At 54.5% G+C, this 27206-nt stretch overlaps 1 protein-coding gene across 5 annotated transcripts in view; it reads right to left on the bottom strand.

Annotated features, from left to right (window-relative positions):
* Positions 1 to 2989: 2989 nt before the first annotated feature.
* Positions 2990 to 27206, bottom strand: part of PXN (paxillin) — a 66967-nt gene continuing 42750 nt past the window's right edge. The window contains exons 1-15 of one of the 5 annotated variants that reach the window (XM_074402158.1): positions 19082 to 19187; positions 18591 to 18817; positions 18158 to 18273; positions 17632 to 17768; positions 17318 to 17519; positions 16437 to 16572; positions 14008 to 14904; positions 11121 to 11396; positions 10566 to 10874; positions 9856 to 9957; positions 9396 to 9566; positions 9117 to 9290; positions 7932 to 8013; positions 7639 to 7787; positions 2990 to 5135 (exon numbers count right to left, since the gene is read on the bottom strand). In XM_074402158.1, coding sequence (XP_074258259.1) covers positions 4869 to 5135; positions 7639 to 7787; positions 7932 to 8013; positions 9117 to 9290; positions 9396 to 9566; positions 9856 to 9957; positions 10566 to 10874; positions 11121 to 11396; positions 14008 to 14904; positions 16437 to 16572; positions 17318 to 17519; positions 17632 to 17725 — 2859 coding nt within the window. In that variant the 5' untranslated portion in view covers positions 17726 to 17768; positions 18158 to 18273; positions 18591 to 18817; positions 19082 to 19187 and the 3' untranslated portion in view covers positions 2990 to 4868. Of the gene's footprint in view, positions 5136 to 7638; positions 7788 to 7931; positions 8014 to 9116; positions 9291 to 9395; positions 9567 to 9855; positions 9958 to 10565; positions 10875 to 11120; positions 11397 to 14007; positions 14905 to 16436; positions 16573 to 17317; positions 17520 to 17631; positions 17769 to 18157; positions 18274 to 18590; positions 18818 to 19081; positions 19188 to 27206 lie in introns of those variants that run through there. The other 4 variants (XM_039471739.2, XM_074402159.1, XM_039471740.2 and 1 more) reach the window with 4 other exon arrangements.

Below are 27206 nucleotides of genomic sequence, written 5' to 3'. Positions count from 1 at the left end.
TGCTCTCTATAATCAGCTCAGATGTTTTCCCCCTGACTTACCTGCCGCTTTTTCAGAGCAGGCTTCACTTGAGGGCTTTTGCATTGGCCATTTCCTCTTCCTAGAAAACTAGCCAACAGACACCCACAGAGTAATTCACCTCCATCAAATTCTTTTTTTTTTTTTTTTTTTTTGAGAAGGAGTCTCTCTCTGTTGCCCAGGCGGAGTGCAGTGGAGCCATCTCAGCTCATTGCAGCCTTGACCTCCCAGGCTGAAACGATCCTCCCAAGGAGCTGGGACTACAGGTGCATACCAGCACACCTGGCTAATTTTCTGTATAGATGGGGTTTTGCCATATTGCCCAGGTTGGTGTCAAACTCCTGAACTCAAGTGATCCTCCCACCATGGCCTCCTAAATTGCTGGGATTACAGGCATGAGCCACCTTGTCCAACCCTGAGACCTCTTTTTGATGGCCATGTATTACTGCACGCTTAGCATCATCCTAAGTACTCTGTGCACATTACTGAAGCTAATCTTCGCAACAGTCCTCTGAGGAGATACAGTCCTGTGTTAGTACTCCCATTTTATCGATGAGAATACTCACAGAAAGGTTAAATAATTTGCCCAAGTCTCTCAGCCATTAAGTGATGGCTTCAGAACCGAAATCCAGGAGGAAGTTCAAAGCCCCTGGGGCTCACTGTGCTATACAGTCCCTTCCAAACCCTGAGTCTGCCCCCTCTGAATGCACTTTTCCAAGTATATACATATGCAAAAGGTGCATTTCCAAGGACCTCTTAGCTCCGATGATATAAATATCACCTCTAATTGTAGTACATCAATATAACGGAATATCATGAAGCCAGTAGAAAATGGTGCAGATCTATATTTATTGACATGGGAAAATATCCACAAAGCAAAGTGAAAAGCAAATTACAATGAAATATAGCATACTCATTTCTTTTTTTTTTTTTTTTGAGACGGAGTTTCGCTCTTGTTACCCAGGCTGGAGTGCAATGGCGCGATCTCGGCTCACCGCAACCTCCGCCTCCTGGGTTCAGGCAATTCTCCTACCTCAGCCTCCCGAGTAGCTGGGACTATAGGCACGTGCCACCACACCCAGCTAATTTTTTTGTATTTTTAGTAGAGATGGGGTTTCACCATGTTGACCAGGATGGTCTCGATCTCTTGACCTCGTGATCCACCCGCCTCGGCCTCCCAAAGTGCTGGGATTACAGGCGTGAGCCACCGCGCCCGGCTAGCATATCCATTTCTAGAAATAAGATAAATCCAACATGGGCTAGAAGAATAAACCAAGTTACTCTCTTGAACTCCTAGACTCAAGTGATCCTTCCACCTTGGCTTCCCAAAATGCTAGGATTATAGGCCTGAGCCACAGAGCCTGGTCCTGTCATTCTCTTTGGGTGAGGGTTGCAGGTAATTTTCACTTCTGAGCTCACTATAGCATGGGAAGGATTTAGACTAGAATTCAACATGCTGCTTTTGGAGAACCATTCGAAACAGCAGGGAAGCTGTGAAGACACAGCTCAAGGTGAAACAAAGCTGGCTAGAAAGCTCTAGGGAAAGCTTGTCCAATCCACGGCCTGTGGGTTACATGCGGCCCAGGAAGCTTTGAATGGGGCCTAAAGCAAATTTGTAAATTTTCTTTAAACATTATGAGATTTGTGATTTTTTTTTTTTTAGCTTATCAGCTATCATTAGTGTTAGTGTATTTTATGTGTGTCCCAAGACAATTTTTTTTCCAATGTGGCCCCAATGAAGCCAAAAGATTGGACACCCAGTGGGCGCAGTGGCTCATGCCTATAATCCCAGCACTTTGGGAGGTCAAAGTGGGCATATCACTTGAGGCCAGGAGTTAAAGACCAGCCTGGCTAACATGGTGAAGACGTGTCTCTACTAAAAATAAAAAAATTAGCTGGGTATGGTGGTGGGCACCTGTCATCTCAGCTACTTGAGAGGCTGAGGCATGAGAATTGCTTGAACCTAAGAGGCAGAGGCTACAGTGAGCCACGGGCATGCCACTACATTCTATCTTGGGGGACAGAGCGAGACTGTCTCAAAAAAAAAAAAAAAAGCCACGAGTGGTGACTCATGCCTAAAATCTCAGCACTTTGGGAGGCCGAGGCAGATCACTTGAGGTCAGGAGTTTGAGACCAGCCTGGCCAACATGGTGAAACCCTGGCTCTACTAAAAATACAAAAATTAGCCAGGCATGGTGGTGGGCAACCTGTAATCCCAGCTACTTAGGAGGCTGAGGCAGGAGGCAGGAGTATCACCTGAACCCAGGAGACAGAGGTTGCAGTGAGCCGAGATCGTGCCACTGTACTCCAACCTGGGCAGAGTGAGACTGTATGTAAAAAAAAAAAAAAAAAAGACTGGACACCGTTGCTCTAGGGCCTAGGACTGGAGCTCTGGATCTGACCAGAGCAAAGAGGAAGCATGCAAATACGGTCGTGACCATGAGGAGGCAGTAGAGACCCATCCTCAACTCAAGCAGCTGACTGCAGCAGGAGGGGGCTCCACCCAAGTTGTGTGGGCTCAGGCACGGCATTTCAGCGCAGAAACACAGGCAGAGGCAAGCCTGAGGTTCGCATCATGGCTCTGCCCTCACTGATTGCCTTGAACATGTAGGTTCTTGTCTCGGAGTCTCTTTCCCTGTCTCTAAATGAGTGGAAGGCCACCCACAGGCCCATGTGAGTGCAGCTGCCCTCGGTAAACCCAGGTGATCACACCCTGGGAGGGCCCTGCCCACGAGGGTCAGTCCACCGCTCCCCAGCCTGTCCTCACCAACAAGCAAGAGCAAAGCACACGGGGAGGACCCGTGACCACAGGCAAGGAACACAGACCCCAGCCCCAGGGATTTTGACCTTAAGAAAGGAAACACCCACAATTTACCCTCAATCTGGTGACTCTGCTGCATCTGGGGTGGGTTTGGTCTCTGCTGGGACCACGAGGTTATCTCAGACCACCAAGAAATGGCACTAACGCCGGTGAAAATCATGGCAAACTTTATTGGCATAAATCACAGGAACTGAAATGGGAAAAGCCAGGTTAGATGTTTACAGAGAAAAAGATAAAATGAAAATCAAATTTTCAAATAACCATTGACTCAGGGAGTGGACCCCAGAAACCCCAGTCCCTCTTGGGGAAGGTCTAGGGCAGGTCACTGTAAACAGAGCGGTAAGGCCTGTGGGTAGAAGTGGAAACCTCCGGAGGGGCCAGGCTGACCTCCCCACAACCACAAAAGAGGGACCCTCTTCTGAGACCCCAGCACACTTGGCTTCTGCCAGGAGGCCAGTGGAGTGGTCTGGACTCTCCCCGTGAGACCCCGGTGGGGCCCCTTTCTCTTGATCAGGAGCCTAAGGCCGGGCTCCTCTTTCATCCTCAGTCAGGAACTCCGGGGGTTTCCCCAGAGGAGTTTGTCCGTCTGCCCCAAATCCTATCACACTCCCTTATGACCTTCTTTCCAGACCCCCTGGGTGCCGATCCCACAAGTGAATGGGGAGGAGACAGACCCAGGCTCCCGAGAGAGCACATCTGGGGAAGGGATATGCCCAGAGGAAATCAACAAGACCAATGAGACGTCAGAGTCCTGACGGCCAAAATCAGACACCCGCTTTCCTGAGAAGGCAGAAGAGAGCCCCAGAGAAGCGGTAGAGGCTGAGAAGGTTCAGGGGTTCACGGGGGAGCAGAGGCTCCTGAGGGCTTACTCAGACAGGAAGCAGCCCCCCAGAACAGACTTTCCCCTTCTCCTGCAGAGACAGAATAGATGAGGTTCAGAATTCCAGCCCCAAAAGGGTGAGACACTCTTCAACCAGTTTCAGTGAAGAGCTTGCTGGCCTGGGAAGTCAGAAGGGGCTTCCAAATACAGCAGTTTATAAAACAGTCCTGGTGAGCTGTGAAGTGAAAGAGCAGGAGTCAGAGCTGCTCCCAGTTCACCTGCTTGTGCCAAAAAAACATAAAATACAAATTGCTTTCCCACCCCAGCCCTCAGTACAAAGCCAGCTCCACACCAAGGCCACCGTCAGCGACAGGCCCGGTGGCGGTGGACAAGGAGAATACAAAAGGGAACGTCTTTAAAATCTCTTCAAAATCATTTTGTATACAGAAGTAAAAGCAACTCAGGCGATATGAATTCAAACCTCAGTGTAGAAATCTATCAAAGTCCGTACAGTGTCCAGGCATGCCATCCTGGAGACGGAGGAAGTGACTATAAAACATTATTGCTGGAGAGGCTTTTCTCAGTAGAACCAGAGCGGGTATAAAAGGGGAGGGCGGGTAAAGGCAGGGGCGGTCGTCCAGGCCTAGGGCACTGGAAGGGGAGGAGGAGCACAGAGAACCTTCCGTGGCCCCTTAGGTTCGGATGGATGGATTTATGCTGGCATTGTCTGGAGGGAGCCGGGTGTCCCCCAGTACTCACAGAACAAAGACAGTTAGGTCGGGGTGGGGGGAGAAATAAGGATACAAAGAGACCCCAACAGACCCGGCCTGCCCTTCCCTGTCCCCCGCCCCTGGCTGCACTGCTGAAATATGAGGAAGAGATGGCTCCAGTGTGGGGTGCTGGCCAGGCCAGTTCATGGGAACATACGTGGGCTGGGGTGGGGCCCCCCAGCCTCCAACCCTGGGGAGGATGGAGAGTGAGCGGCCTGGGGAGAGTTGCAGGAGGAAGGAGGGGGCCCAGAGGTTCCAGCAAGGGTGAAGACAAGCAGGGAGACCCCTCACGGCCCTCTGTCCATCCTGCACCAGCCATGGACAGGAGGGTTCCAGTTTCGGTCGGGTTTACCCCTTCACCCCAGGGCGAGGTCTCTGGGTCACAGTAGCAGTTGGGGATGCTGGCTGGGGAGGCGGGGCAGAGACAGGGACAGGGCGCCTAGCAGAAGAGCTTGAGGAAGCAGTTCTGACAGTAAGGCTTGTCGTTCTGCTCCTTAAAGGTGCCCTTGTTGAGCTGCTTGAGGCAGAAGGCACAGACGAAGTGCTCGGGGTGGAACTTCTTGGCCATGGCGGTGATGCAGCGGCCGGTGATGGGCTTCTGGCAGCCGGAGCACAGCGAGCCCCGCCGCTCGTGGTAGTGCACCTCACAGTAGGGCTGCCCGTCGTGCTCGAAGAAGCTGCCGTTGATGAATGGCGTGAAGCATTCCTGCCAGGTGGAGAGAGGGGCTCAGAGATGGGCGTGTCAGCACACTCCTGGTGCATCCTACTTGCTAGGCATTTCACATGTGCCATGCTGTCCTAAAATAACACTGATTTTTATTTTTTATTTTATTTATTTATTTATTTATTTATTTATTTATTTATTTATTTTTTGAGACGGAGTTTCGCTCTTGTTACCCAGGCTGGAGTGCAATGGCGCGATCTCGGCTCACTGCAACCTCCGCCTCCTGGGTTCAAGCAATTCTCCTGCCTCAGCCTCCTGAGTAGCTGGGATTACAGGCACGTGCCACCATGCCCAGCTAATTTTTTTGTATCTTTAGTAGAGGTGGGGTTTCACCATGTTGACCAGGATGGTCTCGATCTCTTGACCTCGTGATCCACCCGCCTCGGCCTCCCAAAGTGCTGGGATTACAGGCTTGAGCCACCGCGCCCGGCCTTACTTATTTATTTTTTGAGACTGAGTCTTGCTCTGTCACCCAGGCTGGAGTGTAATGGCACAATCTTGGCTCACTGCAACCCCCGCCTCCTAGGTTCAAGCGATTCTTCTGCCTCAGCCTCCTGAGTAGCTGGGATTACAGGCATGGGCCACCACGCCTGGATAATTTTTTGTTTCTTTTTTTTTTTTTTTTTTTTTTTTTTTTTTTTGAGACGGAGTTTCACTCTTGTTACCCAGGCTGGAGTGCAATGGCGCGATCTCGGCTCACCGCAACCTCCTCCTCCTGGGTTCAGGCAATTCTCCTGCCTCAGCCTTCCTGAGTAGCTGGGATTACAGGCACGCGCCACCATGCCCAGCTAATTTTTTGTATTTTTAGTAGACACGGGGTTTCACCATGTTGACCAGGTTGGTCTCGATCTCTCGACCTCGTGATCCACCCGCCTCGGCCTCCCAAAGTGCTGGGATTACAGGCTTGAGCCACCGCGCCCGGCTAATTTTTTGTTTCTTTAGTAGAGATGGAGTTTCTCCACATTGGCCAGGCTGGTCTTGAACTTCTAGCTGACCTCAGGTGATCTTCCCATCTCAGCCTCCCAGAGTGCCAGGACTATAGGTGTGAGCCATCACACCTGGCCTATTTTTATTATATTAATTTTTTTTTTTTTTTTTTTTTTTTTTTTTTGCCGGGCACAGTGGCTCACGCCTATAATCCCAACACTTTGGGAGGCCGAGGCGGGTGGATAACGAGGTCAAGAGATCGAGACCATCCTGGTCAACATGGTGAAACCCCGTCTCTACTAAAAATACAAAACATTAGCTGGGCATGGTGGCACATGCCTGTAATCCCAGCTACTCAGGAGGCTGAGGCAGGAGAATTGCCTGAACCTAAGAGGCGGAGGTTGCAGTGAGCCAAGATCGCGCCATTGCTCTCCAGCCTGGGTAACAAGAGCAAAACTCCACCTCAAAAAAAAAAAAAAAATTTTTTTTTTTGTAGAGATGGGAGTCTCACTATATTGCCCATGCTGGTCAAACTCGGCCTCCAGTCATCTTCCCAGCTTGGCCTCCCACAGGGCTGGGATATTTAATTCTCTCAACAGGGAGGCAACTGAGGTGCACAGATGATGTGACTGGCCCAGGGTCATGCAGTTACTGAGTTCACAGCCTGGATCTTACATAGGTCTGACTTCTGGGTGCTTAGCCAGGTGGCTGTAACAGTGCTCCCAGAAACACAGGAGCTGACACTGGTCTGTGGTCAAACTCTGCATCCCAGATTCTCATTGGAGAGTCACATGCACATGTAGGTAGAAAAGGCCGTAGGAGGGGCCGGGCACGGTGGCTCACACCTGTAATCCCAGCACTTTGGGAGGCCAAGGCAAGCGGATCACCTGTGGTCAGGAGTTTGAGACCAGCCTAGCCAACATGGTGAAACGCCGTTTCTAATAAAAATACAAAAAATTAGCCAGGCACGGTGGTGGGTGCCTGTAATCTCAGCTACTTGGGAGGCTGAGACGGGAGAATCACTGGAACCCAGGAGGTGGAGGGTGCAGTGAGCCGAGATCGCACCACTGCACTCCAGGCTGGGCAACAGAGGGAGAAATCATCTCAAAAACAAAAAAGGAAAGAAAAGCTCTGAGAAGTATTGGCAGGGAAGCAGGAAACAGTGTTTCCCCAACTCATTTGGTCAGAGAGCCCTTATGAATCCCTAATAACCTCTGTGGGGCCCCAGAATGCAGTGGTTTTGGAAACCACTGCCCACTTCTGTTGAGTCTGCTAAATACTTGCATTCTCTCATTCAATTCTCACACACTCTCCTTCCGGATAGGAATGGCCAGGGCCTCTGCACAGGGCTGGAGGGGGACATGTCTACCTTGCTCCTGGTTTGTCCCAGCCTCAGCACAAGTCCTGGCCCAGGACCTACTGGACCCCCTGCCAGCTCCCCCTATTAATAACCCCAAATGAGGCCTCGGAGTTGGATCCAGAGAGCACAATGCAGAAGACCCCACTCTCCCCACTGCCTGCTCCCAGCCCCCTCCAGATGCGGTCAGGGGCTCCTTACCCGGCACACGAAGCACTCGGGATGCCACAGCGTGTTGAGGGCCGAGATGTAGTTCTCCAGGATGGCCCGGGCACAGCCGCCACACTTGGGCGCGAACATGTCGAAGTAGTCCTTGCGGCAGTAGGCCTTGCCGTCCTTCTCGTGAAACCCTGGGGAGCGGGGGTTTTGGAGGCACAGTGCTTTCAGGGTTCCAGAAGTAGAGCCACCCTGACTCCAGCCTCAGCAGCGTCTCCCACCCCTACCTCCCCAGCCCTCCTAAGAAAGGCGAGTCAGCCTGTCGGCCCAGCCCGTACCTTCAGGACCGAAGAAGGCTCCACACTGGGCACAGAAGAAGTGTTCAGGGTGCCACGTCCGGTCAAGGGCTGTCACCACTTTCTGTGAAAACAAAGTGTGGATCAAGGCTGAGCTCCACCCCACTGGACAGATCTCACGACTGAGACTCCCAGCAAGGCCGTCCTCCACCCGCAGCTCATAGCCACATAGAGCAAAACACTCCCAGGATCCGGGTCTCTGCTAATTGTGCTATGAATGCCTCTAAGAAGGCAGAGTTGCTGAGGATGGGACATGCCAGATACATACCCTCTCCTTTAATCCTCACCCCAACCCAAGTAGAGGTCACAGGTTCTACTGTGAATACGTTTGTTTTGTTTTGTTTTTTTTTTTGAGACAGAGTCTCACTCTACTACCCAGGCTGGAGTGCAGTGGCGCGATCTTAGCCCACTGCAACCTCTGCCTCCCAGGTTAAAGCGATTCTCCTGCCTCAGCCTCCTGAGTAGCTAGGATTACAGGTACATATGCCACCACTTTTTTTTTTTTTTTTTTTTTTTTTTTTTGAGACGGAGTTTTGCTCTTGTTGCCCAGGCTAGAATGCAATGGCGTGATCTCAGCTCACCACAATCTCTGCCTCCCGGGTTCAAGCAATTCTCCTGCCTCAGCCTCCCGAGTAGCTGGGATTATAGGCATGTGCCACCACATTCGGCTAATTTTGTATTTTTGTAGAGACAGGGTTTCTCCATGTTGGTCAGGCTGGTCTCAAACACCCAATCTCAGGTGATCTGCCTGCCTAGGCCTCCCAAAGTGCTGGGATTACAGGCGTGAGCCAGCACGCCCGGCCTATGACTCTCATTTTGTAAGTGAAGAAACATAGACTGAGAGAGGCCAGGCATTTCCTAAGTTCACAGAGCGGGGGCGGGAGACAGCCAGCATCCAACTCCATGTATCTGCTCAGGCTCCTGAGTGGTGGGAGTCTCCACAGAAGGGAATCGAGATGGGAGGTGAAGGGAGGTGGGGCTGCTGGACACGCATTGGGACAGGCTGTGGTTCAGGTGTGGGTTTGAATCCGGCCACACTGTTCCCTGGCCCTGTGAGCCTCAGGCATGTGACCTCTCTGAGGCTCCGACGGCGCCCCCTGCACCCTCAGAGAGCTACGGTGAAGATGGAATGAGCCGAGTAGGCGTGGTGCCCGGGTAGGAACTCACATCCAGGATGGGGCCGTTGCAGTAGTAGCAGCGCGGGGAGAAGAGGTTGTGGTAGTCCTTTTCACAGTAGGGCTGTCCATCCCGCTCGAAGAAGTTCCGGGATCCAATCTCCTCCTGGCAGTGGGTGCAGACGAAGTGCTCAGGGTGCCACGTTTTCCCCATGGCGGTCACAACCTGAGGAGGAAGATGAAATGTGTGCAGGGCCGAGGCCAGCCCCGGAGCACCCCCACCCCTGCAGAGGGGTCCACTGGCCACCCCGCTCCCTCTCCCTCTCATCACCTGCCCGGCGATGGGCTTCTTGCAGGCCCCGCAGACTCCTTTGGCAACTGTGGCAACCCCCAGCTTGTTCAGGTCGGACTGCAGGCTCCCCAGCATGCTGTCTAGCTGGCTCCCGGGCTTCGGGGCCCCCCCAGGAGGTGAACTGCTCCCTGTCTTCCCCTGGGTCATGAACTGTAGAGACAGGGAGGGGGCTGGTCAGGACCCCTGAGGCTCAGGGTATGGTGTCTGACAGCACAGGGATGGGGAGACTTTTCTTCCTCCTGGACAGCTGAGCTGACGGAGACAGGAAGTACAACCTCCTCCAGGGGCCAAAAGCCCTAAAGTGGGTGTGACGTCAGCAGGACCCCCGGTGGTCAGAGGAGCCCACGGGGGGTCAGAAAGGCTCAGGGCACCCAGCAAGCACAGCCAAGCCCAGGGAGAGCACGAGGCGCAGGACACCCAGCCCAGCCTTGGCACTGACCCCTCCCTCATCCTGCCCTCCAGGGCTGCTCCGCCCGCTGTCCCGAGGCCAGCCGGCCGCCCAGCACAGCTCCCCATCCGCTTTTTGCTCCAGGCCCTGGATCTTAGATAGGGGAAGAGATGAGGAGAAGAAATCTTTTTTAAAAATTAAAGAAGAAAGAATAAGAGACCTTGTCACTGGACTAAAAGGGAATCTAGTATGAGACCTGAGGGTTTCTCCCCCACCAGCAGGACCAAAACTGGGGAAAAAATTTTGGAGAAAAAGAGCCCCGAGAGAGAAGCCCAGGGAGAAATGAAGGACAGGGAGGGGAGCTGACCACAGGCAGAGGACATGGCAAGGGCAGGTGGCCAGGCTCAGGGCGAAGAGGCCACACCAGGTACTGGGCCTAGGGGCCAGAAGGGGAGGAGGCAGGTTTCTAGTCTCCCTTCTGGAGTGGCTTCCTTGATTGGAGCCCGCGGCAGTCCCAAGGACCAGTCGAGGAAGGGACAGATGGGAGGGACCCACAGAAAGGCGAGAGGGCAGCGGACCTCCCGAGGGGGAGACCAGGGTCGAGGTTTAAGGCAGGACTGTGGTTACTGTGCTGGGGCTTGTGGATAGAGGGAAGGAGGGTATCTGAGTGTGTACGTGTGTGCGCATGTGTGTGTGCAGAGTGGGGACGGCTCAGGCACTAGGACAGGGAGCAGAAAGGGAGGGTCCCCTTTAAGGCCTGCCTGCACTGGGGGGAAGAGCGGGTCCTCGTCCGTCTGGCAGCCCACGGACCTCACGGTATGGGGTACAGGAGTGGGAAGGGTGGGGCCCTGCACCCCCTCATCATGGTGCTCTTCCCCTGCACTCCGAACCCCAGAAGAATCACAGATGCAAGCTGAGGGTCCCAGGGAGGAGGGAGTGGGCAGGCTGGACAGGGGAGAAGAGCTGCTGGCCTCGGCGTCTGTGTGATGCTGGAGCAAAGGGACAGAAGGAGAAGCCAGGACAGAGATGGTTCTTCTCAAGGGAATGGGAGAGCCAGGAGGGAAGACAACCTGGGGAGAAGAAAGGAGGGAGAGCAATGAGGGGGAAATCACCAGCTCAGCCCGCGGGGACGGAGTGACCTCCCCGGGCTCCCCCTGGGCCTTCCCACTCTGCACCAAGAGTGGGGTCAGTCTTCCAAGTTCACAGAAGCAAGAAACCCCCACCCTCCCCTCTGGCCAGCACTGGGGCCAGGGAAGAACCTGGACCCAGGGTGCCTGGCCCTGGCCCAGCCCCGGCCCTGGGCATCTCCACACCACCTTCTCTACAAGTTGCCCCCCAGCCCGCTTCCCACGAGGCTGCACAGTGATGACGACGCCTTCGGTCAGCCAGTCCTGGGCAGAGAGCCCCGCTGCCTCCGCTGGCTCCTCTGCCTCAGGCTGGATGCCCAGCCGCCCCTGCAGCTCCGCGATGAGCCGTTCCTGGGATGGGGTCCTGCTCAGGGTGGCAGGGTCCAGCCGGCGGCGAGGGGAGGGCTCCCGGGACATGGGGTGTGCATGGCCCGTCTCCCGGCTCCTCCTGATCACAGATCGGATCTGGGGGAGGGGAGGGGAGGCTGTCACCGTCCCACTCTGGGCTTGCACAACACCACTCAGGCCACACTCAGATGCATCAGGGAGGGAGCACAGAAGAAAACCACCAAAGAGCCAAGCAGAGGTGGGGTGGAGGCACGGGGGGAGCAGATGGGACTGGCTCCGGGGCACAGGCTTCGAGCAAGACCTCTGACCCAGCATTCGCCTCCAAGTTGGCCACTGACTTTGGGCAAGATACTTAACTGCCATGGGCCTTAGCTTGCCCATCCTTAAAATGGAACTACAGGATTTTCTTGGCTTACTTCACAGAGGTTTGTGCAAGAATTATTCCAGAAGATGTAAATGGATGCCCCTGACAGGGCATATGGCTTTTTCTTTCTTGTTTTCTTTTGATCATAACAGAAAAAGTCTTTCCTTCCAGAAACCTTTTTAACTGGTTTTTTCTCTTGTTTATATTATTATGCTAATATTATACTTATGCTATCATACTTGTTGGTAGCATTTTAGGGATTTTTGGTTTTTTCGTTTTGTTTTCCAAAGAGGCATAAATATTGGGGTTTTTTTTTTTTTTTTAAGACAGTGTCTTGCTCTGTTGGTCAGGCTGAGTGCAGTGGTGTGATCATGACTCACTGCAGCCTTGAACTCCTGGGCTCAAGTGATTCTCCCACTTTAGCCTCCCCAGCAGCTGGGACTATAGGCATGTGCCACCATGTCCAGCTACTTTTTAATTTTTTGTAGAGACAGGGTCTCGCTGTGTTGCCTAGGCTGGTCTCAAACTCCTGGGCTCAAGGAATCCTCCTGACTCAGCCTCCCAAACTGCTGAGATTACAGGCATAAGCCACTGTGCCAGGGTGAGGCATAAAGGTTTTATTTTTCCGTCTCAAAAAAAAAAAAAAGAAAGAAAATAAGAAAATAAAACCTTTATGCTTACATAAAAAGAAAATAAAGCCTTACAAAAAAAGAAAATAAAATTTTTATGCTTACATAAAAAGAAAATAAAACCTTTTTTTTTTTTTTTTTTTTTTTTGAGACGGAGTTTTGCTCTTGTTACCCAGGCTGGAGTGCAATGGCGCGATCTCGGCTCACCGCAACCTCCGCCTCCTGGGTTCAGGCAATTCTCCTGCCTCAGCCTCCTGAGTAGCTGGGATTACAGGCACGTGCCACCATGCCCAGCTAATGTTTTGTATCTTTAGTAGAGACGGGGTTTCACCATGTTGACCAGGATGGTCTCGATCTCTCGACCTCGTGATCCACCCGCCTCGGCCTCCCAAAGTGCTGGGATTACAGGCTTGAGCCACCGCGCCCGGCCGAAAATAAAACCTTTATACTCACAGTGGCTTACCTCACTGCTGCCAGGCTGGAGTGCAGTGGTGGGATCTCACTGCAGCCTCCACCTCCTGGGTATCAGCGATTCTCCTGCCTCAGCCTCCTGAGTGGCTGGGACTACAGGCACCTGCTGCCACACCCAGCTAATGTGTGTATTTTTAGTAGAGATGAGGTTTCACCATGTTGGCCAGGACAGTCTCATTCTTTTGACCTTGTGATCCACCCACCTTGGCCTCCCAAAGTACTAGGATTACAGACACGAGTCACTGCACCCAGCTGGGGGCATAAAGTTTTTTTGTTGTTTGTTTGTTTGTTTGTTTGTTTGTTTTTTGAGACGGAGTTTCGCTCTTGTTACCCAGGCTGGAGTGCAATGGCGCGATCTCGGCTCACCGCAACCTCCGCCTCCTGGGTTCAGGCAATTCTCCTGCCTCAGCCCCCTGAGTAGCTGGGATTACAGGCACGCGCCACCATGCCCAGCTAATTTTTTGTATTTTTAGTAGAGACGGGGTTTCACCATGTTGACCAGGATGGTCTTGATCTCTTGACCTTGTGATCCGCCCGCCTCGGCCTCCCAAAGTGCTGGGATTACAGGCATGAGCCACCGTGCCCGGGCCCCGCATAAGTTTTAATTAAGCAAAAAAACAAGTAACAAAAGGCCAGGAGCGGTAGCTCACGCCTGTAATCCCCGCAGTTTGGGAGGCTGAGGTGGGCAGATCACCTGAGGTCAGGAGTTCGAGACCAGCCTGATCAACACAGTGAAACCCTGTCTTTTTAAAAAAAAAGCAAATAATAAAAGTACTGTCAGCCATAGCCTATCGAGGGACCGCATGCTGTGTTCTAAATACTTTCCAGGAACTATCTCATTTAATTCTCTGGACAACCCTAATGAAAATGGCCTATTATTCTCTCCATCTTACAGATGAGAAAACTGAGGCTCAGGGAGGGGTTGCCCAAGGTCACAGAGGTAGCAAGTGTTAGAGGTGTGGTTTGTATCTAGGTCTACCTGGTTCCAAAGTCCATGCTTCTAAACCATTTCAGATGAGGCCAGCTTATCTGAAAGGAAAAAGCCTTAACATAGCAAGAGGTGGGTTGATGCTATGAGAAATGCCGGGTCTGCAGAGGCCACTGCCAAGTAGCTGATTGTCAGGTCCGGCCACGGCATCTCAGCATTTTCTGCCCAAGCAGAGCAGACATGCGCAGAGTGGGAGGCTGCATGCGGTTAGCGAGGAGTGGCCACACTCAGACCCGCCAAGGGCCATGCCCAGCAGCCATGCTAGCTGGCGCCTGCCTGGCCAGAGGTGGAAATCCTCTCTGTGGCGCTGGGTGTGCCTGTGGCCATGGCACACAGAAGCTGTGGCTGTTCCTTCCCGGCCTGGGTGGCAGCTTCGGTGGCACCCTCTGGGCTCCTTTGGGTCTCAGGTCCCTGGGTGGGCCTGGCCATGCTTCCCTTCTCAGGCATCTTTCCACCTAGCTGCTCCCTGGTAACTGGGGCAGGGCAGCTGCTTCGCAGCCTCCCTGACTCTGGCCTCGGCCCCTCCTGCTGTAGGCCGTGTTCCTTTGTGAGAGTCCAGGTCTCTGGGAAGATGGCCTGCCGGTCCACTGCCACAACAGCTGGCTCTGTTACTTCTTGGAAGCTTTGAGCAGCTCCACATGGGGGGATTCTCTCAGGCTTGAATACCTCCGAAGCCCATGGCTTCTCCCATGTGGCTGTCACCGCCTCCTCTGAGCATGAAGGGCTAGCTGATGGGCTCTGGGGCTCCCCAGGCTCCTGGGCACCTGTGCTCCCAGGAAGGGGTACAGTGTGGCAGCGAGGAGCCCCAGAGAGCTCACTTGTGAGGTTCGGCAGGTGCCTCCAATCTCGGCCCTGGCTCTTTGTGCCCACTGGCCCCAGAGAACCCTCCACAGAGGGAGACCTTGAGTTGAGGGTGCCAGGCATCACCCCAAGACCAGCCAAATCAAGCCAGCTGGGGGCCACAGGAGGTAGAAGGCCTCGTCCACTCTGCTCAGTACAAGGGGACTCCGGAGTGTGGCCCTGGCCTCGAGGGGAGGGTTTAGTGGTGGGTGGCAGGAATACAGATGGCATGGGAGGAGGAGGAGAAGGAGAAGGAGGAAGGGAGCTGTGTGAGGACGGAGCAGGGCTGGGCAGCAGCCCCGGGGCGCTCAGAGGCACTGTGGAGGAGCTGGTCTGAAGGAGGAAAAAGAGAAAGGCAGAGGGGAAAAAGAGAGAGATGGGGGGAGTCAGGAAAGCTGCGCCCTGCAGGCAGTGTGTTCGGCCTGAGGGCTCTGAGGGCCAGCTTCCATATCGACCAAGGCGGCTGCAAAGCTGACGCGCAGGACTGGCCCTTGAAGGAGACCCAGGTCCCAAAAAGACTTTCCTGGGCTTTACGCACTTAGCCCTCATCAAACCCAAGCACGAGAAAGCAGCCACCGAGCCAGGTCTGTGGGGCCACCCAGGCAAGACATGAGGAAGAAAAGACCAAGGCGTGGCGGACAAATGGGGAGCCGGGTGACTAGGGAAGACAGCCAGGCACAGATGGAGAGAGACCCAGCCCCAGGGGGCTGCTGAGCCCTCCTTGGATGCCGGCCCAACTCAGCTGCATCCTCCTAGACAATCCCAGCTTTCCTACACCCCAAGTCCTAGCTCCAGGGATCTGACTAAAACCAGGGCTGCCTCTCCTGGTATCAGGGTACAGGCTGTCTGAGAAAGCATCAGCCTTACAAGCACCGGGGCACAGCTCCTTTAGGCCAGGCCCTGAATCCAACTTACTGGCTTCTGACCATGGCTGCTCGGAACCACTGGCCTGGAGCTGGAACTACAGCACGCAAGCGTCACAGGCCCATGCTCAACCCTCCACCCCAGCCACACTCTCATCTCCCACCGTGAAACCCCAGCTGGAGGGAGGCAAGGAGGCACCATCAGGCCCAAGGGTGCAGGGACCCTTCACTCCCCATCTCATATTCCCTAGGTCATGCCCCAAAGGTCTCCAGCTGACCCACTTGGAAGTGTGAAGTCAGCAACTGCTGGTGAGTTCTGTCAGTATCAATCCCCATGGAAACCCTGTATCCTGTAAATTAAACATCTCAGGCCTGGCAGGACTGGGGAGGCCTGGCAGGGGAGGGAATGGGAAGGGTACCTCGTGGAAGACTGGCCCCATGGTTTCCCACAGACAGAGCTTGTGGGAACTCAGAGGCCCTGGAGGGCAAGAGAGAAGGATGGGAGAAGGGTATTGAGGGAGGCTTGTGGATTCAGGAGCAGAGGCAGAAAGAAAGAGGATGTTTTGAGGAGGGATGTAGCGTGGGAGATGGGGCTCCAGGGCAAATGACCTCTCAGGCACGGGCTCCCAAGTCCCACATGGCCCAGCAGAGAACACCCTCCCCCACCAAGAGCAGCCATCAACACAAGGTTCTTTGTCCCAGTGTCTCAGCCTCCTGATCCTCTCGACCTGAGTGGCTGGGAACACCCAGGGAGGAAGGAATGTCCCAGCGGAGTACTTCTCTGCCTTCACTGGCTACTGCAATCCTCAGGCAGGCTGGCCCGGCCCTCCCTCGCCTGTCTCTTGGCATCACGGCAAGGCCAGCGCATGACAGGGTCCCTGGCTCAGGGGCAAGGGACCCAAACACTGAGGGGCCAAGGTCCAGCTACTCACACTGAGGTAAGGGAGGAGAAGGCTGAGGGAGGGGCGGCAGGGCAGGGAAGATGGAGGGTTTGCAGGGCACCTTGAAATCCGACAGCGAAGCCATCAGCTCGTCCAGCTCCCTGGTGGCCGAGGAGGCCGAGATTCGTGTCTGCTGCTGGCTGGAGGTGACGCGCTGCGGGCTGCTCATCTCTCCCTGGTTCACAGTGATGGCAGGGCTGCAGGGTGGCACAGCATGAGTGGGGAGCCCACAGTCAGCCCCACAATTCCCAGGGATCAAATTGACATCTCAGCTTGGACACTGGGGTCCCACCATCCCCTTCACTGAGTGAGAAGAAAGGGCAGTTCAACGGCCCCAGGAAGTGCCAGCAAGACGCCTCTGGCCCCCAGCCCAACTGAAAGCTGGCCTGTGAAACAAGCTCAGGCTCTCTGTGTGTTTCCTCCACAACCCTGGATGTGGAGGCGAGGCTCCTGCAGGAACACAACAGCACTGATAAGAGCTCGCATGCATAGCACTCACCAAGTGTGCCATGCACCGCGAGCCAGAAACCATTCCAAGCACTTTAGGTGGATGACTGGTTCTCACCCTTATTCAGGTAGGTGGTCTTATTGCAGCGATCCCATAAACCCATGTCCCATTTGACAGATGGGAAAACTGAGGCTTGAGGGCTGACAGGAACTGTGAGAGCCAAGATGCAAACCCTACTGTGTGGCCCCAAAGCCTGTGCTAAGAGCTGCTAAACTCCAGGTGCTCTTAGCATGTACAACATCTGTCCTTTCTGACTGGTAGTGACTGGCTGAAGGCAGGGATGGTATCCACGAGACTCACCACTATCCCCAGTGCCTGGCAGACAGCAGACACTGGAGGGAATGGGTGATGCCACGGCCAAGAGGACAGACATTGGACCCGGGGTGGGCTGGGCCAGCCCTTTCCTGCCCAGGGAGAGCCTAGCAGGTACTCACACAGGGCTGGGCACGGAGCTCTCCAGTTCATCCAAGAGACTCTCCACACTGGGCCGCACGTCCTCCAGGCCCCGGCCCCCATTCCGCTTAGGCTTCTCTTTCGTCAGGGGCCCAGCTTTGCCCCCCAGTGGGCTGTTATTCTCTGGGACACCATAGTGGGGGCTCAGGGCCCCAGGAAGCGGGGGGCTTGAGTTGGCCTCATCTTGCAGAGAGGAAAGAAAAAGACTGCTCAGCTCTTGAGCCCTCCTGGGATCCAGAGGTCAGCAGGTGGGCCCTGGGGCCCGGCAGACCCTGGCCCAGGGAGCTGGTCCTACCTGCAGGGAAGCCTGGCGAGTTATGCTGCACGGCATTCAGTTCCAGCAGCAGGCGGTCGAGCTCTGAAAGGTTGCTGCCCAAGGAGGTGCTCATTACAGTGGGTGAAGGCTCGGCTGATTTCTGCTTGTTGGGGAAGCTTTGAGAGGCAAAGGAAAGAAGACAGTGAGAGATGCTCCCTGGCCTTGCACTGGCTCGGCAGCTCCCAAATTCCCAAGGACAGCGAGGCAGAGGAGATGCGAAGTCTTCCCCAGCAAGAGGACAGAGGGTGGGGAAGGGACGTGGTGGGAAGAGGGCAGGAAGGAAGCCTTGCTTCAGCTCCCCAGCTACACGGAGATGCTGCAACAGCCCAGAATGTCCACTGCATGGAGATGGCACTGATTAGGTAGGCAGCCCATCGAGAGGCCTTCTGCAGCTTAAACCAGAAGAACCCCGCAAGGGCCAGTCGCCCCGCTGCCTCCCACCCCGGCCAGGTCCCTGAGATTTCTGAGCAGGAGAGAAGTTGCCTGGGGCAGGCTGGGGTGGTACCTGTAGACGTGCTCCTCCTCACCCACTCGGGAGCACGGAGAGCCGACACCGTCCTGAGGGTTAGAGGCACTGGAAGTTTTGGCACTGGAGCCGTACACAGGTGACGAGGACTGAGGCTGCAAGACGGAGAATGCTCAGAGGCTACCCCGAGGGGAGAAAAAGGAACGGGGCCAGGAGCAGCCCAAGTCACCCCCAGGAGACTCCTGCCCACAGCTAGTCTCACCAGGGAATTTCCACAGTCGGGCCAGGAGACCTGTGATTAACCACTTGGTCACTGCCCCACTCACGTGGTGGGTGGGAAGAGCAGTCTCTGGTGGGGGCAGGCCTACTGCCCCAATTCCATTCCATCCACTGGCTCCCCAGGGCCCCTGGCAGGTAAGCTCCCTCTGCCCCACAGCCTCTTCAGCTTTCCTTGCCCGTGTCCCCACCTCACCTGCTGGTGGATGAATCGAGAGCCGCTGGGCTGCCACTGGTCTAAGGGGTCAAGGATCGTGCCATTAAGGGCCTCGCTGGACGGGGGTGGGGGCACAGGGGGTGGCACGGCAATCTCCTGGTATGTGTGGTTTCCAGTTGGGTATGAGTAGGGGGTCTCCTCTGACAAGAACACGGGCCGTTTGGAGATGTGGGAGGTGGTGGACTCCAAGTCCGCCAGCAGGGCGTCTGCAAAGAGAAGGTGCGGGGAGCAGGTGAGAGCTGGGATCCTGGGGACTCTCCGGTGGCAGGGCTCTCCCTGCCTGCACCTCCAGAGTTAATGCCTTCCAGCACCTGCCCCACCCATGGGAGAAATGGCCAGCCGCGGGACAGGAAGCCACCAGCCCTGAGCAACCTAACCAAGAACTGGCTCCCAAAGCTGACTTATTCTGCCTGCCCGGGACTGAAGGTGCTCTAGAGGCGGGCTCTGGGGCTGCCCGTGGGATCTCCTACCTCTGGGAGTCAGGCACCTGGCGCTGCTCCCTCCTGACAGGGCCACGAAGCTGCGAGTGAGAAGTGCCTGCCTGGAACTCTGAATCCGCAGGGCAACACGCAGAGAATGGGTGGGAGGGGCCCCACGTCACAGGGAGGGGCCCTGGCAGTGCCAGGCCCTCACTTGATTTCCAAGAGCTTAGGCTTTCTCAGCCCCAGACTGGAAGGGCACTCAGGATGCCCCCTGCCCTCCTGACCAGGTGGAAGCAGAAGCCCAGGTGCCAGGCTCCTCCTGAGGCTCCAGGTTTATGGAGTAAGGTGTGCAGGGAGGTGGGGGCTGGAGTGAGGCTGGTGCAGCAGTCCCCACCCCCTCAGTGAGCAGGGGGCAAGACTGCTCCGTTGGCTGTTTCTGCGGAAGTCTGGCAAGCAGCCCAGCCCCAGAGGCTCCAGGGCCCCACTGTTCTGCTTTTAACAGCAGCAAGGGAGCCAAATCAGCCCTCCAGTGCAAGCTTCCATTACCCTGGTACCTGGTAGCCAACAGGGGGGCACTAGGTCTCCCCAGTCCTCAGAAAAGAAGGGTATAGAGGGGCAGGGGTAGGACCTACTGACTCCCCACCTCCTCCATCCCCTCCTGGGACCCTCAACAGCCCCACGGCCCAGATAGCCTAGGCAGACGGTCCTGTGGCCCTGGATGCCACACCCTCATTCCTGCCCCATTCACAACTTGCTTGCTGTCAGCTCCCTGGTAACCTGCTGGGTCCACAGAGCTGAGAGCTCCATTCCTAGTCCTTGGGATAATAAACATCTAAAAAGCAATGGCTGCGTTTATTGCCACTTATTAGTACCAGGCACACTGCTAGGCATTCTAGCAGTGTGTACACAGTCTCCATTAATCCCCCTAATACCCCGTGAGGCTGGAATGCTGATTCTCCCTGCATGGATGAGGAAAGTAGGCTTGGAGAGGCAGAGGTGTTTGCTCTGAATAACAAAGGTAGTAAGTGGCACGATTGTCTGACTCCTTAGAAGCCCCAAACCCCAAAAACCCTGGCCTGTAAGAAGCCACTATGACTACCAGATGACACCGTACTTAAAGTGTTCAACTTCCTGAATGTTGGAGGCCCAAGCTGTGAGGCTTGCCAGTCTGATCCTTCCTTCTGGCCTTGCTCCCAGCCCCTCAACCTGTATTCAGAGGAGGGAAGAGAAGCAAGGCCCGATGGGGCCACACCTTCTCCCAGCTGCCTGTCTTGATCTACCCTCAAGGCTAGGCACACCTACCCCAGGCTCCTGGCTCCTGCCCAGACAGACAGAGAGTCTGTTCCAAGGCCCAGGACCCCAGCTCTGGTCTCCTGACCTCCGAAGAAGGTTAAGTCCTACAGCTGCCCCCACCCCCCACTCCGGGTCCCATGGAGGAGGTCTGGCTTCCTGTCTTTAGCAAACCGGAACTGGAGTTGGTAGATATCTAGGTAACAGCAGAAAAGGAACCAATGTCCAGGCCAATCCCCACGGCCTCTCCAGGGCCACATCTGCTGTCTTGGCTTCTCACAGTGTCCTCATTTCCTCTGGGCCCAATCAGCGATGGGTGGGTCCCTCTTTCTCCACCACGGGCAGGGCCAGCTAAAAAACCCCACAGGGCTCCCCAAAACAGGCAGTGAGTGCAGCCCCAGTAGGAGGCAGGAGTGGCTGCCATCCTTGAAGGCCCACTGGAGCCGGGAGCTTCACCCGTGTTACCTGCCTTCCTCTTCACAATGCCACTAGCATGGATGGCGAAACTGCGGTTCAGAAGCAGAGTCACATCCCCACACTGCCAACGCTGACTCAAGTGACAATGCTGGACTCTGAACTCAGGTGTCTTGGGCTCCAAACACCCAACAGAAGACAAACAGGCTTCCTCGTCAAACATTTTGAATCAGGGACTCCACCAAACTCCGGCTCCACACAATGTGATTCTAAGCCCGGGCTTTTGGTTTATGGATTGGATTCTGGTTTATGATGTGAAAGGACTCTTTTGAGCACAGATCCATAGGTTGGTGGAGTGTTGGTGACAGGTTGCAGTCCTGGGGCACAGAGACAAAAGATCACTCATGCTGAGGTCGAGCCAGACCTGAGTTCAAACGCCAGCTCTCCTCTTTACTATTCATGCCACATGGCGAATCACTTAGCGTTTTGGGGCCTGTTTTCTCAGTAAGCTCTTGAATAATTCTGACCTCAAAGTACTGGTATGAGGTTTATAAGGGCTAGCAGAGGGGCTGGGCAAAGGTGGCTCAGGCCTGTAATCCCAGCACTTTGGGAGGCCGAGGCAGGTGGGGCACGAGGTCATGAGTTCGAGATCAGCCTGGCTAATATGGTGAAACCCCATCTCTACTAAAAATACAAAAATTAGCCAGGTGTGGTGGCACGTGCCTGTAGTCCCAGCTACTCCAGAGGCTGAGGCAGAAGAATTGCTTGAAACTGGGAGGTGGAGGTTACAGTGAGCCAAGACTGTGTCACTGCACTCCAGCCTGGGCAACAGAGCAAGACTCCATCTCAACAAAACAAAACTGTTACAAGTACATTGAAAGCTGTAAATATCAGGCTCTCCAGACCCACGTGACCCTGAAGGAGGAAGCTCTGTAGCCCATTGGAAGCTACAAACATCAGATTTGATTTGCTTTGTAAAATCCAGAAAATGTCTTCCTCCAGGTAGAGCAGTGTAGGTAGGATGCAAAGTACCGACATCTCCTAAGTCTTATATGTCTTTTCTAGGTAGAATCTGGGCAAAATATGAAAAGAACAACCTTGAAAAGAAAAGTAATAAAATAACATTTAAAGTGTTGCTAGCCAGGTGTAGTAGTGGCTCACACCGGTAATCCCAGCACTTTGGGAGACCAGGGCGGGCGGATCACCTGAGGTCAGGAGTTAAAGACCAGCCTGACCAACATGGAGAAACCCTGTCTCTACTAAAAATACAAAATTAGGGCCAGGTGCGGTGGCTCATGCCTGTAATCCCAGCACTTTGGGAGGCCAAGGTGGGTGGATCACAAGGTCAGGAGTTGGAGACCAGCCTGACCAACATGGTGAAACCCCATCTCTACTAAAAATATAAAAATCAGCCAGGTGTGGTGGCGCATGCCTGTAATCCCAGTTATTCAGGAAGCTGAGGCAGGAGAATCGCTTGAACCCAGGAGGTAGAGGTTGCAGTGAGCCGAGATCGAGTCATTGGACTCCAGCCTGGGCAACAAGAGTAAAATTAAATCTCAAAAACAAAAATAAAAACCAAAGTGTATCATGTCCCAGCCTAGGCAATATAGTGAGATCCCATCTCTACAAAAAATTTAAAAATCAAGCTGGGCATGGTGGCTCATGCCTGTAATCCCAACACTTTGGGAGGCTGAGGTGGGCAGATCACAAGGTCAGGAGTTCAAGACCAGTCTGGCCAACATAGTGAAACCCCATCTCTACTAAAAAATACAAAAAATTAGCCAAGAATGGTGGTGGGTGCCTGTAGTCCCAGCTACTTGGGAGGCTGAGGCAGGAGAATCACCTGAACCCAAGAGGCAGAGGTTGTAGTGAGCCAAGATTGTGCCATTGCACTCCAGCCTGGGTGACAGAATGAGACTCTGTCTTAAAAAAAAAAAAAAATTAAAAATTAGCTGGGTGTGGTGGCACATGCCTATAGTCCCAGCTACTCAGGAGGCTGAGGTGGGAGGATCACTTGAGAGCAGGAGTTGGAGATCATCCTGGGCAACATAGTGAGACCCCATCTCTTAAAAAAAATATGTAAAAATTAGCTGAGTGTGGTGATACATGCCTGTAGTCCCAGTTACTGAGGAGGCTGAGGCAGGAGGATCGCTTGAGCCCAGGAGGTTAAGCCTACAGTGAACTACAATTGCACCACTGCACTCCAGCCAGGGTGACAAAGTGAGACCCTGTCTTAAAAAAAAAATAGAGTGCAGATGTCAGGGAGAAGGCACATCATGATTCAGTTCTCTCCAAAGTTTTATCTATTTAAGGGACAGAGAAAAACCCCAGCAAGTCCGTCCACCAGCCACAGGGTCTCTGGTACGGCTTCCTCCTCCCTCTCCACCCTTCATCCTTACCAGGCAAGGACTAGGCAAGAGGGGTAAGGGCTGGTGTCTCCAAATCCCCCACAAACACCTCAACAAAGAGAACCAGAAATATAGGAGGCGAGTCAACAGTAGACTCCTAGCTTCACTTTTATTTCCAATGGGTGCAAATACCTGAGACTTCCCCATTTGCTGCAAATGGTTAAGGGCCAAAGTCCCCTTGCAAGCTCAGCAAACGCCCCTGATGGCGTGAGCAGAGCCAGCAGACACTGCACACAGGAGTCCACTTGAAGGCGCGGCCCCACCCCAGCGGGTTCCCCCAGTGTCCAGCTCCAGCCTTTCCCCTCTGCTGTAAATATTCCCTCTACTCATACCCCAAGGAAGGTGTCAGGCTACCCACTCTTCAGAGAAAATGGTACTCAATGAAACCATTCGAGACCAGGAATACACCCTCCCTTCCCACATGCTGGAGGACAGGTTCCAGATATTCTGCTTGGAAGTAGTCGGGAGCCATCATTCAAGCTAAGAAAGGCCTCAACTTCCTGGCATTACTCTACTAAGTTTCCGGGTCCAGGCCTGAGTCCCTCCAAACCCAAGCCACCCTGCAGGAGGAAGCTCTCTCTGGGGCTTCCCATCTGCTTTTCGGAGGAAACCCACCCTGAATTCTGCAGGTTTTCTGTCTCTCTGGGCCAGCGAAAGTATGCAACATGAGGAGGTAGGGCAAGCTGTCTTGAGGCTGTGGGCGGGCTAGGTGCAAAGTCCCCAGCAAGCCCTGGGCAAAGGCCACGGAGCAATGTCCTGGCTCAGCCCTGGCGAGGAAGGGGTGCAGACTGTCTGCTGCTGCCCACCAGAGGGCACCATTGGCTCATCGGCTTCCTGCCACTGGGAGTAACCAAAGATCACCTCGTGCAATCTTGGAATTTTCTAGCTGGAGAAGACCGGGGAGCCCCTGGCCCTGGGTGCGGTGGGGAAGTTTCAATCTTGAGAGAACAAGGCTGAGGTGGAGGAACACAGCAAGCTACTAGGAGGAACGCGGGTGGTCTGGGTACACACTATCACTTGAAGGTGCACCCCAAGGGTGGCACGCAGGGCTCTGGAGAACCAGAGGGGCACGGGCCCTGTGCAAATACAGCGCTGCGTGCGCCCCGTCCCCACCCTACCTACGGCTGCGCCTGGTTGGAGCAACAGCGTGGAGCAGCTGCAGCTTTGGGCTGGGAGGCCACCCTGCGGCAGGTGGGTGGGCAGGCACCTTCCCGGGCCCCAGCAACCAACTGAGTGTAATCCTAGGACTGGTGGGAGCCGCTGCAATGTTAAGGTGCAGACACCCTCGGCCCACTGCTCCAAGGAGGAGGGGACCAAGAGGCTGAGGCCGGTTCGCCTGCATTCCAGGGCAAGTGCTGCAGCTGTGCCCCTCACATTCCTGTACCCACCCAGGGGCTCGGGGTGGAAGGAAACCTGGGTCCCCTTGTACTACAATGAGGGGATGTCCCTCAGACCCTGGCTCTGGGGACCCAGGTTGATCCACTGACACATGGCACTCAATACCAGATTAAAGAGGATCAATTAAACCCTTGCGCCCCCACCCCCAACCGCAGCACAGAAACAAGCCAGGCTTCTTCCTCCTACCCAAGCCCCTGCCCCTTCTTAGTGTGTGATAAAGACTATCAAGACCAGAGGCCTGAAGCTGGAAAGGTGCCAAGAGAGCTGAGATAAAGGTCTATCTCTCTGAAGGGGAGGGAGGACCCAGAGCGATTCCATTCTCTCTTCCCAGGCTCTGAGGACTTTCAATGTTACAAACTTGTAAGGCGAATCCTGAGTCACCTGGACTCTGCTCAATGGCTGAACTGCTCGGATTGGCTGCTTAACTGCTCTTGTGCCTCAGTTTCCTTGTCTGTCCAATAGGAATTCCACCATTACACTCACAGGATTGGGACTACATGAGAAAAATAGATATAAAATGCTGACTTGGAATAAAGTGCTGTGTGAATAGAGCACACAGGAAAGAGGAGTTGCTAAGTAGACACAAGCTTCTTCCCAGAAAGAGGTTGAGCCCCAGGAGGGGAAAGAAATCACCTCCCCATCCTATCCAATCCCTGAGGGCAAAGGGTGCTGCCATCTAGCCCCGGATCAGCAGGAAGCAGGTAAATGTGGGCATGGAGCCAGCTTTCCCATCCTTTCCTGGAGTTTACAGGCTGCCCTGCCACACCAGCCCCAGTGCCAAGGCCCCTCAGCTCCTGCCCACCTCTGCCACTGGGGACTCCTCCACCAGCAGCCCCAGGCAGAACTTAAAGAGGTAGGGGTCCTGTGGCCCTGGGGGTGGGGGGCGCCTTGCATTCTCGAGGCCTGGCCTGGGAGAGGCCCACAGTTAGAACAAAGTCTTTTCCAGCCGCTAACCCGCCTTCTTCTGCAGGCCAGTTTCACTCAGATTTTGTCGCCCCAGGCAGTGAGTGGCCAGTGCAGCTTCCTTAGGAGCTGACAAGCCCAGGGAAGGAGTAGCAAACACTGCCCTGAAAGCTCCAGCACCAGCTGCAAGGGATGCCATAGCACAGGAGCCTTCCTGGAATCCCTGGGCCAGCTGTCCATCCCTGCCATCCCATAGGATACCCGACTCCCAGAGAGACAAGTCCCCACACAAACCTAGCCTCCTGGCCTGTGTATCCTGTTGGGTCCTCAACTCTGGACAAGGGTTCCCAGCCCCCTGCTGACCACCTGGGCAGCATTGGTAGCTTCAAGTGTCAGAGAAGCTGCCAGGCCTCCTCACAGCTTCCCATGCTCAGGGCTATAAGCAGTAAGCGGGGCTTGGCCCTTCCAAGGAAGGAGCTATGTAAACACCAGGACCAGCTCAGGGATGGTCTCATCTCAGCCCCTCTGGTGAGACTCTTCCAGATTAGGAAGGGGAACAGAACGGGAAGGCGGGTCTCCCCACTCCCCACTCCCCGCTCCCCGCTCCGCTGGCCCCAAGTCCTCCTCCCTCCCCCAGCCTGGAGCACTTGAGCAGTTAGAGCAGAGGTAATCTAATCCGCAGCGGGGTGCTTTCACTCGGTGAGTAAGTTCCCAGGAATGGGGAGCTGGGTATATTTATCCTGATAACCGTCCTTCTTCAGTAAGGACCAATCCACAATTAGGCCAGATCCGCTCTGCCCCACCCACCCCCAGCCCAGGGACCTAGGGCCTGGACACTAAGTAGGAACTCAATCTCCTTGAAGGGCCTTCCCTGCCAATTTGGGTTCTTGTCAACTGTCTCCTCTCCAAGAATTAAGCTCCGGAGAGCAGGGGGCCTTGTCTGTCTTGTTCGATGCCATGTCCCCAACAGCTAGAATAAATGGCTGAATGACAGAGGGGCTGTGAAGAGGAGGAGGATGGGGAAGCAGCAGTGAGCAGAGGAAACAGCCAGTGTGGAGGAGGGGAGCAGGGACGCCCTGATCCCAGGCCTGCGGATCAGTGAGGGCCCATCAGTGGATCCTGTCATCTCTCTGGATGTCTTCTCTATCAAGAAAATGGGCAGAACCCAATTTGTCCCCATTCCTAGTAGCACACTCTCAGGAGGAGATAATATGATTATGGGTGAGATTTATATAGCACCTTTGAGCTCTTCCGAGTTAGTCTAAATCCAAGATTCTGCTATTATCTGAATCCCAGACAGGAACTGCGCTCCTAAGAGGATGGATGAGAAACGATCAATACCATAGTGTCATTTAAATATTTAATAGCCATGCCTGGAGGTTACAAAGACTCAGCCACCAATTCTCCTCCGCTGACTCATGCCTCACTCAACAGGAACTGCATTTTACCCTCAGGGCCCTGAAGGAAGTGTGGGCTGGGGGGTGACACACAGGAAACCAGGGGAGAAGACAAGGGGAGAGTTTTCCAGTCAGACGCCAGAGGAGGAGGGGGGTGGCCATTTGGATAAGGTGGTTCTTCCCTGGACTTCCTACATGCCCAGCACAGGAGGGTGGCTTCCTGTCTGCTGACGAGCTCTTCCTCACAGAGGCTGACACAACATGAGTGTGCAGGCAGGCTGGCTTTATTAGCTGCCTGGCTTGTGCCCAAGGTCACAGGGCACAGGTAACTGGAGAGCCGAGAGAATAAAGGCTGCTAGGCAA

This window comes from Saimiri boliviensis, chromosome 7 (genome assembly GCF_048565385.1).
Source record: "Saimiri boliviensis isolate mSaiBol1 chromosome 7, mSaiBol1.pri, whole genome shotgun sequence".
Taxonomy (NCBI): Eukaryota; Metazoa; Chordata; class Mammalia; order Primates; family Cebidae; genus Saimiri; species Saimiri boliviensis.
The sequence above is the reverse complement of the archived record's forward strand: the minus strand, read 5'-3'. Positions and strand labels throughout refer to the sequence as shown.